This window comes from Macrotis lagotis, chromosome 1, assembly GCF_037893015.1.
Source record: "Macrotis lagotis isolate mMagLag1 chromosome 1, bilby.v1.9.chrom.fasta, whole genome shotgun sequence".
Taxonomy (NCBI): domain Eukaryota; kingdom Metazoa; phylum Chordata; class Mammalia; order Peramelemorphia; family Peramelidae; genus Macrotis; species Macrotis lagotis.
Genome location: NC_133658.1, coordinates 787718186 through 787729868, shown reverse-complemented (window position 1 = coordinate 787729868; position 11683 = coordinate 787718186). Strand labels below are relative to the sequence as shown.

The window sequence follows — 11683 nt, the reverse complement described above, 5'->3', positions numbered from 1 at the left end:
ATTAAATCTAACACCCTGGGGCAGGAGAAGGCCTTTGACTTGTCCAGGCAGGATTCTCAGCTCTGCCAGGGATAATGACTCCTGTGGTTGAAGGCCCTCACCTGTGCTCCTGCAGCTGCTGTTCCAGGCTCCGAGGAGGATCCTTACAGTACAGTTGGCAGGTGTTCTGTGCTTTGGACAGGAGACTAGGTTTCTGCAACAACATTTAAACAAGGGAACTCAGGAAATGAGCTTTCCAGGATATATCAAGACTTCTTGGACCTGAAGGTTCTTAAAGAATTAGCTAGAATCTTTATAGTATATGTTAAGTCATTGACAAGAAGGCTTCAGCAAAGCCTTACTGGTAAAAACAGAATGGAGTCAGAAGAACTAGAACTCTACAACAAGGTTTGAAAAATGTGTTATTTACTTTTTCAAATTAGGGTCCATTGGGGAGCACAGATGGCCAGGTTGTCCCTAATCAATCAATACCTCAAGGTCATTTATTTTCTTGGGGCCAGATGACAGATTTCTGCCCAGGGCATGGGTCTAATTACATTCCCAGAAGCCACAAAGAGTACATGATGATAAGGAATGCAGCAACTCTAAATAAATACCACTGGGAGTAAATTTGTTCTGCTCACTAAAAGATTCTGGCAGAGAAAGAAGGGGGAAGGATCTCACCTGGAGTCTATGCTGCAGGTACTGGGTCTCTAGGCTTTGTCGTCTGGACAGTTGTGGATGCACAGTGTTAGGGAAAACAGAGGCATTTTCCTGTGGCTGAGTGGCTTCCTCCTAAGGAGGGGAAAAAGAGAAAAAAACGCAACTTTAAAATTCCTGTAAACTGATCCTTAATCTTAAGGACTATCAAGAAGAATCTTTACTCCTCATAATGAGGCTCTGACTTTCCACTGTGATAGGCAATGGATGGTCAGCTTCTTTGGATCTTATTTATAGAAAAGGGAGAAATGGAGACCGTAAGTTACATCAAAGGTGCGAGACTAGACTGCATGGCCTCACAGGTGACTGGCTCCTGGATTTTCCTACTTCAGTCCTCTGACTCACCTGCAAATTCACTCTCTACCATGGCAAAGTGCACCTGAATTTACATGTTCTCATCCTGTGGACTCTTGTCTGGGTATTTCCTAGACTATCCCATGGTGCTAACTCAGCATGCTGGGGTATGGGGGATGAGAAAGCCTTCCTCAAGGGACCTTAATGTTCCATGGCTACAGTGCAGCAACTTTTCTTCTACTGATATACCTTTTTGCTATCCTTTATGCCATCCTTAATATTTTTTTTAGATTTTTTTTTCAAGGCAATGGGGGTCAAGTGGCCTGCCCAAGGCCACATGGCTAGGTAATTATTAAGTGTCTGAGGCCGGATTTGAACGCAGGTACTCCTGACTCCAGGGCCGGTGCTCTATCCACTGCACCACCTAGCTGCCCATGCCATCCTTAATATCCAACTCACTACTGGTAGTATGCTAAAGTCTATGAATGCTTCTGTATGGTCTTTCGATGCCATTTTGGGTGACTTACAGTTTTGATTCTTTGGGAGACCATAGTTCCATATTTATGACCACATAGTATCATAGAAAAAATATTGATGTTAAAAATGGGTTTTTATTTATTTTGGCAAGAAAATGCTAAATGGAGTCACAAAGAGTTGAACATGAAGGAAATAACATTAATAACAAGCATCATAAAAAATATTGGTGTTAACTTAGGAAAAGTCTTGGGGTCAACAAAAATGCTGCCCAAATTTCCCCAAAATAGTGGGTCACTCCTTTTTTTCCCCCTTATTCTGGGCCCAGCTCATTAAGTATCTGTAATTTATGCCCAAGTTGTCTGGGCTCATTGGTGAGCTCTACAGACTGCAGATCCAATAGCATACCACATTCTGAGTAATAGGAATTCTTATCCACTTGATTTTTCCTGTGTAGATTATTACCACAATGCCATCTGCAAATATATTGCATTTGACCTTTACCCTGACATCCTCTATGACTGTAATCAACCCTCTCCAGGGAACACACCCGGCCCCTGACCTTAATCATCAGAGAACTGACTGTCAAATACATCCCTGTTTTACCCTTTAAGGAGTCTTATCTGATGATAACACAAACCAGAAAAACACCTTATGGGAAGAGTCTCTACAAAGCTGTATCTTGTTCAACTGTAACAAATTTTAAAATTAGTTAACAAAAAATAAAACACAACAGGATCTTTTTGGTCTCAGGACTCCACACTCTTAAAATAATTATTGTGGACTCTATTCTGTGAGGAAAAATAACATACCCATACAGGAGTAAATATAACATCTATGCAAAATAAGTGGAGGTAGTACAGTGCAGGGGAAAGATCACTGGTTTTGGAATCAGAAGCCTTGGATGCTTACTGCCTGGGTGACTTTGGCCAAATCCATTTTCCTTGCTAAGCTTTAGTTCACTTCTCTATAAGAGAGAGAGTTGGAATCTGATGTTCAAGTTTAGATTTATAATCTTATGATCCTAAAAAAAAGATATAATTATGTGTGAATACTGGCAGTTGGGGACACTGGGGTGTCACTTGGATGAGCAATGAAACAAACTAGAGGTTCAAAGAGGTTGAGGTGAGAAGGGAGAACATTCTAAGCAGGAGGCACAGTCTAGGTACAGTCATGAAGATCGGGGGTGAAATGACAAAAAGACCAGTTTGACTAGACCATTAAGAGCCTGAATTGTGGAAAGATGTGTGCTGAAGCAAGGTTGGGAGGGGCTTTTGCCACGCCACAGCTACCAAGCATCACTAAATCGCCTAGATGGTTGTTTCTTTCCTGAGTCCTCCTCATTGGCTTCTCAGCTGCAGCTCTTCACCACTCTCCTCTCTTGGAGGATTCTCCTCTTCCCTGTCTGAGCCCTTTGTCTCCTTGGCTGGTTCATGGACCCTATTTCTCTCCTTTAGCACCCCCCCCCCCCCAAGGTTCTCTCTTCTTCTCCATCCACAACCTCAAGGTGGCACCATTGGTTCCCATGGGCTATATCTATATGCAGATGCCTCACAGATCAATGGCTCCAGTCCTAGCCTCTCCCTTGGGGTTCAGTCCTATGTCACCATCACCAATGATTTACTAAAGATCTCAAGTCTTACACAAACCTCAGGCTCAACTTGCTGAAATCAGAACTCGTGATCTTTTATTCAGCCCCACCCATTTGCCCAACATCCCCAGGATTTCTGAAGGCAGTCATTTTAGGTACTCAAGTTTTCACAACATTATTTTCCTCAAAGACTCATCCTTCTCCTATAGCCGATGTTGCCAAATCCTGTCAGTGCTACTCCTTCCATTTCATATTGATTCCTCCCTTTCTCTCTTACTCATTTATCTACCACTCAAATTCAGGACCTTATCACCTTTTGCTAAGATTATTGCATTAGCTTCTTAATAGGTATCTGAGCCTCAGATCACTTTTCTTCTAGAATTCATCCTTTACACAGCTGCCAAAATAATTTTCCTTAAGTCACAGGTCTGACTATGTAACTTCCCTACTCAAGAAACTCCAGTGGCTCCCTATGGCCTCTAAGAAAAATACTGACAATTTTATATTTAGCTTTCAAAATCTTGAACAATCTGGCCTTAAACTATCTTTCTGATGTTATTATGTATTATCCTCCTTCCCATACTCTATAATCCAACCCCTTTGGCTTTCTATGTTCCTCAGACATAGCATTCCATATTTCATTTCTGGGCCTTTGCCCTGGCTGCCTTTCAGACATAGAATACACTCCTCTCCTCATCTCTTACTTCATAGAATCCCTCTCCTCCTTCTCAATCTAGCTGCAGCATCATTTCTACATGAAACCTTTCCTGATTCTCCAGTTGCTAGCACCTCTTATCTTGTCTTTATTTGTAAACATTTATATATGTAATTGCCACTTCCATTAAAATATTAGCTCCTTGAGAGTCGGGTTTGCTTTATTCTTTGTATATGAAACCTGAGTATTTAGGACAAAGTAGGTTCTCAAACATTTGTTAATTAACTGGAAGTCATTTATATAGAAATGATAAGTGAATCCATGGGAACTGATGAAATAATTGTGGAGTAAGAGAAAAGGGCCTAGGAGAGAGTTTTAGGAGACACCCATGCTAGAAGGAGAATCAAGAGATAGCAATGTCACAGAAATCCAGAGAGGAGAGAGTTGTTATTAGGATCAAATGTTGCAGAGGTTTAAAAAAAAAAGAGTATAAAACTGAGGAAAAAACAAATGAGATTTGACAATTAAGATCATTAGTAACTTTGGGGAAAAAGAATTTCAGTTGAATGATGAGGTCAGAAGTCAGACTGCATGGGACTGACAAAGTAGTGAGAAGGAAGAAGTAATGAGAGCAAGTAGCTACCTATTTTCCAGGAATTTAACTGGGAAAAGGAGAGATAGAAAGTCATTTTCTGAGGGCAGAGGAGGGTCAAGTCAGAATTTTTTAAGGATAGTGAAGACCAAACAAGCCATAGAAAGGGAGAGATCGAAGCTTAGAGAAAATAAATGATTTTTGCAACAATCTGAGGGAGGAAATAGGATCAAGGATATAAGTGGGGAAATCTTTTTATCATAGACTGAAGTAAAGGAAAAAAAGAATGGGAAATGACACCAATAAATTTTGAAATGTAGAGGACGAAGAGAGTATATGGTGATTAATTAATCTCTATTTCCTTAGTAAAGAAGCAGATTATGTCCTTTCCTGAAAGGAATGGTGGTGGGGGTAATCACATAGGAAACTTGAGGATAAGCTATTATACAGAATCTGTAGAAAATAATTAGGGGGCAGCAAAGGATTGCCTTGGTGTAGTGAGAGCCTAATTGAGAGTAGCTAATATTTGTAGTGGACTCAACAGTACGGTTATGTGAACTCTTCCAGTTCCAGTAAGCAGCATGTGAATAGGAGAGGAGGAAGTCTACGGTAGTCTATAAGTCTATATGGAAGTCTATAAGCAGGCAAGGGATTTGAGATTGTGAAGAAGAAAATAAAGCCAGATCAATTGGGAGGCCATTATTAAGATCATTAGTAACTTGGGGGAAAACAAGAAGAAGGTAGATTAACCTTTAGATACTAAAGTTCTGGAAAGAAGGAGGAATTGTTAAGTTATATGTTTTTTTTTTTTTGCAAGGCAAATGGGGTTAAGTGGCTTGCCCAAGGCCACACAGCTAGGTAATTATTAAGTGTCTGAGACTGGATTTGAACCCAGGTACTCCTGACTCCAGGGCTGGTACTTTATCCACTATGCCACCTAGCCGCCCTAAAGTTATATGTTTTTATAGAAGATCCCATATGCTCTGGGAAAGGAGTAAATCCCCCAAATTAAAATGATGTGTTTCCAGGACTATTGAGTATCTTGGTCTTGCACTAATTATTTAAAGGGCCTACAACACCCACCTGTGAGGCACTGCTGACAAGGTCTTGGAGCTCAGGAGCAGCTGAGGCTAAGCTAGGTTCTGCCTCTGACCCCATCTGTTCATATAGCAACTGGACTTTGTTCAGTTCAAGAATTCCTTTGGTTCGAGCCAGGTTCTGAAGGTGCTGTCTAAAAGCTACAAGCCCTAAAAAAAAAAAAAAAAAAAAAGTCCAGATAACTATCCAACGTCTTTTAGTGTAAGTAACCTAAGAAATATGATTACAAAGCCCCACTTAGCTTATTGTTTAATTTTGAAAACTGGTGGAAAAGTGGAGAAAAGAAGAGTTACCTTGTGTGAGAGAGGTATCTGATGCCCTTCGGCCTTCTCTGAAGCTTACTGGGGACCTGTTGTGAGCTTCTCGCTTCTGTGAGCTTAGCACCTGCATAGCTGGATTGGCAGGTCGAATGCTTATGAAAGGAGGTGTCAAGCGATGTGATGGCTGATTGGCCAACATGATGTCCTTCAGGGATGGGTTGTCCTCTAGAAAGTTCAGATCCCTCTGAATGGATCCCATGTCATACTCGGAATCCACACTGCCCAAAGAGGGATGGTCATTCACAGAAAAGACTTTTCCTTCAAGAACCAACCAAACAGATATAATCAACAAAGGTAAAGCTTTCTTTGGGCATCTTAATGCATAGCACAATTAGCTAACCAATCAACCAATAGTTTCATAAACTTTTCACATTCCTAGGCTAAATCTTCTATAGATGAAATTTTCTCAACCCCCAAATTTGAGAACAATTACAATGGGGACAACACCAGCAGATGAGAATTCCTTAACTCCAGAAATGCTGAGTTCTAGGATTTTATTTTGTTATCTGGGTTATATAAGAAATGAAATATAGACTAAAACTCAGGATATGATTCTTTTCTCTCTCTCTCTCTCTCTCTCTCTCTCTCTCTCTCTCTCTCTCTCTCTCTCTCTCTCGGCAAGGCAATGGAGTTAAGTGACTTGCCCAAAGTCACATAGCTAGGTAATTATTGTGTCTGAGGCTGAATTTGAACTCAGGTCCTCCAGACTCCAGGGCTGGTGTTCTATCCACTGCACCACCAAACTGCTCCTAAATCATTAAAGTGTGACCTTAAACCTAGCATTTACCTGTGCTAGGCATCATGACTAGCTGATTGGTCACTTCTGCCAGTGTGTGACGTCTCTGCCCACAGCGTGTTGATTGGAAAGCATCAAATGTATGACTGGGGTCTTCCTCAGACTCTCCTTCTGTTTCTATTCCTTCATCAATAGAAGTCTCCATCATATTACTAGGCAGTGATTGGCATCCTTTTCTCATCATTACAGGGGGCACTGGGTCCAGAAGACAACCATTCACCTACAATATGAAGAGTGAAAATTGTCAGACACTGCTCTGCTGAAACACTAGATGTTTTTGTATAAGAAGATGGTAGAACCCTAACAGCAACATGGGGACAATGATCAACCTTGATGGACTTGCTCATTCCATCAGTGCAACAATCAGGGACAATTTGGGGCTGTCTACAATGGAGAGTGCCATCTGTATCCAGATAAAGAACCATGGAGTTTGAACAAAGACCAAGGACTATTACCTTAAATTTAGAAAAAAAACCTGATATCTTATTGTCTGATCTTGCTATCTCTTATACTTTATGTTTCTTCCTTAAGGATATGATTTCTCTGTCATCACAGTCAATTTGGATCAATGTATAACATGGAAACAATGTTAAGAACAACAAATTGCCTTCTGTGGGGGGGGTGGGGGGAGGGAAGTAATATTAGGGGGGAAATTGTAAAACTCAAAATAAATGAAGTCTTTAAAAAAAAAGATGGTAGAATTGTTGTTGTTTGGTCATTATTCAGTCATGTCTCATTCTTTGTGACTCCATTTGGAGTTTTCTTGGCAAAGATACTAGAATGGTTTGGCAATTTCCTTCTTCAGCTCATTTAGAAATAAGGAAACTGAGGAAAACAGGGTTAATTTACTTCGAGGGTCAAACAGCTACTAAGTGTTTAAGGCCAAATTTGAACTCAGGAAGATGAGTCTGACTCCAGATTTGGCACTCTATTCACTGTGCCACCTAGCTGTCCTAAGATGGTACAAATTTGGAAACAAACTGTAAACTGGGTGAAATATGGAATACTCATTGACATTTTGTTAAAAGATTTAGAATCAAAGATTCAGAGAAGACCACTACTATCTCTTCACAAGATAAAGACATGCTCTATCAACAAACTGGCATCTTCTTTGAGGTTGTTCTTTCTGAAGTTCTGCCTTCTCCAGGGCACTCCATATTAGAATCAACTAAGTTTTTGTTTGTTTGTTTTTTTTTTTTTTGAGAAGGGAAAAGGGGAGAAGAAACAATGCAGTGGTGAGGAATTCATTTGTTGAACTGTTTAGAAGGGAGGAACCTTAAATATTCTTCATCTTTTAAAGTTATAAACTACTTTGGAAGGTTCCCAGCACACTTTTGTACTCACAGGATTTAGCTTTTATTGGCCCTAGGCGCCTTGCAGTACATAAGTGTGAACATTCTCCATTGTGGCTAGAAACACAGAAAGGCCTGGAATAATACTATAAATGGTCAGAGCATTTATTCCATTCTAGAATAATAAATGACTTACATGCCCCCAAATCCAGGAGAGGTCAATGAATGCCAGAGACTGGATTCACTATTCATGGACAATATATGCAATAAGCTACATCTCACCTCCATCAGAGATGCGTTCAATCCTGCTCAGAGATTAGAATTTATATGATGCAGTCAAGCCTTTAGAAACTGTGCCAAGAGGACTCACTTACAACTGAAAGATCTAATTCATGGTGAACAGAAGCATCCAGGAGGAAGCTGCAGTCTGGCTCTCTCCTGGATAGTAAAAGCTCTATGAGAACCAGGTCTTTTTTTTTTTTTTTTGTCTTTGTTACTCAAACTATCCTTTGTGTAATCATGTCCACCCTGTGAACAATCTCTTAGGAACAGCCAAGTCATAGAAGACTCAGCTCTAAGAAATACTTTCACCTGGAAGACAGTATAGAAAGATTAATTCCTTTGGAAGTTGGACAGACCCTTATGTGAGGTGACGTGGGACCTTCCTGTGCCAGAAACTTCCCTTTCCTACTAACCAATCATCTTAGAGGAATTTTAGGCTCTTTATTTGGAGAGGGAGCCTTAGATGACTCAGACCTCTGTTTGCCTGTGCAGAGGTTATGCCATGAAAATAGCTTTGGGGCTGTGCCATCCTTGGGAACAGAGTGGCTGCAGCATTTTAAATAAAGAGCACTTGGAGAAGAAGTCAAGTGAGGTCTCAGAAGGCGTTTCTTCAGGACCTGCCCAGTCCCCTGGGCACCCCAGAACTCTAACCTTGACAGCTACTTCTGTTTCTGGCCTGAACTATCTATCCCCAATCTTCTCCCTTTCTCGGGTGACTCATAGTTTTTCAGAACCAAGTGGCTGCTTGAGAATCATCTTGTAACTCCTACTTTGGCTTCTTTGATCTATTCATATTCTACTTATTCAATTTTCTAACACTGGTCAGGCATGTAACTTTAACTTACTGAGCTCCAACTTTGTCTGAGTGGCTTCAAGGACCCAAAGATGGAGAAACAAGTAATGTTGCACTTCAAAGACCAGGAAGAGGAACAAGGACTAAGTATTTTGCTGCTCAACAACTTTTAATTTATTATCTTCTACTAAAATCTTACTAGTGAGCAAGGACTGATGTGGATATCACAGTGGATCTGTTACAACCACTTGTACACTCATAAAAATCTGCTGCACACTGATGTGACTCCTGTAGAAAAGTAACTTCTAACTTTTGCTTCTTGGATGACAGACAGAAGCTTTGAACAGGTACTACTACGAGTTCTGTTCACTCAAATCTTCACCCTTACAATGTCATTCCTCCTCTTTGAGAAGAAAGGATGAACAACAACAACAAAACCAGATTTGTCCTGTACTTAAAAGACAGAAGTACATTTACTCATGAGCCCAGACTTCATAAAACAGCTGACATTCATGTTATCCCATCCCTCAGACCCTTGCCCACTTTGCCTTAGGCCATCTTTGGAAGAGGGCAACTTGATGGCAGACCAAATGGACCTAGGAAACTTATGCTTACCAGATTATCTGAGAAAGGATGTCCTCATTCTCTATTAGTTAACTATAGTTAGGATTTGGGGAAATGAATGTTTTTTATTAACTCATTTCTTCAGAAAATCAGTTTGGTCCACCTGAGGCTATGGTGAAGAAATTAGGCAGAAGTAACTCTAGCTCTCATCAGCACACTTCAGAATCTGCTCTTTCTTGCAGCATATTCTTTTCTTTCAGTAACAGGTGCTTAAATGGCAAGTTTGTAAGACTAGGAGAAGAAATTCTCAAAAGCCCCAGGGCTTGATCAAGTTTAAGAATGGGTTAAAAAGTGGTAACTAGTTTGGAGTTATGGTTCAGCAGCTTGAAGTTTCCTGTCCCCCGACCACAACCTCCTCCCCCTCCCCCTCAGCTATTCTCCTCTGCCTGTCTTCAATATGGCCATAACCATTCCCATTTCCATAGAGTTGTAAGGTTTACTTTCCCTTCAAGAATACTGTGAAGTAGGCAGTGGAAGTAATAGCCCTATTTTACAGATGAAGAGAGTAAGGCTCAAGGATGTTAAATAACTTGATGGTGATTAGTTATCTTGTCAATGTTGGGGTTGAAATCTGACCCAAGTTTCCTGATTTTAAGTCTCTGTACTTTTTCTTTCCATTATTTCATGCCATTATGGGGGAGTAGTACTATGAGTTCTAAGTATATTGTCAGAGACCTGACCCATGCTCTTCTCTCTTCTCTCCTTTGCCAGATTGGCAAAAGGACCAAGAGAAGTTACCATGTCTGGCACAGACCATCTTATTCTGGTATTAAAATGGGCAAAGATACCATTATTTTATACAACCACCCTGGTAGCAACAATAAAAAAAAAAGCTTATGGGAATGAAAGACTTTTTCACTAGGCAGCTGGATTGATAATTGATCAGATGAGGTGCGGTATAATGACACTTTCAATGGCAGCTTGAGATTTTCTTTTTCCTAATACTTTAAAGCTTTGGTCATTCAGTGGCAAAAATGGCTGGCAGTTTTTGGATAGTATCAGTTATTAGAAATAAGATATTTTATTCTAGGAATCTCAACTGCCTGGGGCACACAAATCAGAGGGCTGAAAGGCCTTTATTTTTTCTTCTCCTTGAAGTCAGTTCACAATTATAAGAAGCATATACACAGAAGTCCCTGAAGCACTTAGGGTGCAAACAGGACTCACAACAGTCAGTGCTCCACTTGACATGGGGTAAAGGTTCTGGATCTTTCATAAAAAAAAAATGCTAGAAAAATAAGAGGTTCCTGCACCAATGAATACTATCATCTATAGCCAACAAAAATAGCTGAAATTAAAAAAACCAAAAATAAAAAAGCTACATTATATCATGGCATTTTGAAACAAATGTTAATGTTGTCTATGAAAATTCATCACCATCCACACATTTTTTTCAAGGCTCCATCCCCCTCCCCCTTTTGGCAGACAGAAAAGGAGTGGTGATTTGGAAAATCTTATTATTGGCCTCTGTAGTCCCCTCAAAATGAAAACAGGAAAGGATTATGAAATACATATAAACACTTCTTTGCAGTACTCACTACCTTCAGAACAACAAATACAACCCAAAATTCATTCTACAAACTCAAAATAAGCCTAAGTACTAGTTTTCAGTATTCATTTGTAGCTTTACCATGATCCTAAGCTTAAGCCATATTTGGTTTAAGAGTATCTGGAGTATTTGGATTGATTAGCTGAATGTAGGAGCAGCAGAAGCCATGAGTTTTGTTACCACCTTTAACACTTAATGGCTGAGTAAACACATGAATAAGTTACTTCAATTTTCTCATCTGAAAAATAGGGATAATAATACCTGTCAAGTATTTCCATCCCAGGGGTATTGTGAAGCCTAGATGAAGCAATATGTAAGGGCTTTGCAAACATTAAAATCTATATAAAACCACCACTTGAAATCTGCCATCACAATAATCAGCATTAATATTATCAATGCAGATGCAGAACTCTGAAAACACCCCAATTGACTGATAGCTTCAGGGATGAATACAATTTAGCTAGCATATTTTAGACAGCTGTAAATAATCAAGCGGTTTGGATGAGAAGGGATCATAGGAATTGGAGCTTAGAGACAAATCCTTTTCACTTTACAAATAACAAAACTGAGGCCTGTAGAGGTGAAGTAACTTCTCTCAAGTCATACAATAAAACTCGACTAGGA

The 11683-nt window shown here is 40.0% G+C and overlaps 1 protein-coding gene across 3 annotated transcripts in view; it reads right to left on the bottom strand.

Annotated features, from left to right (window-relative positions):
• SIK2 (salt inducible kinase 2) overlaps positions 1-11683 on the bottom strand; it is a 168248-nt gene that overhangs the window by 6686 nt on the left and 149879 nt on the right. For all 3 annotated transcript variants that reach the window (XM_074216651.1, XM_074216652.1, XM_074216653.1), the window contains 5 exons: positions 6511-6739; positions 5697-5981; positions 5389-5552; positions 664-774; positions 102-193 (listed from right to left, as the gene is read on the bottom strand). In XM_074216651.1, the coding sequence (XP_074072752.1) occupies positions 102-193; positions 664-774; positions 5389-5552; positions 5697-5981; positions 6511-6739 (881 nt within the window). The remainder of the gene's footprint in view (positions 1-101; positions 194-663; positions 775-5388; positions 5553-5696; positions 5982-6510; positions 6740-11683) is intronic.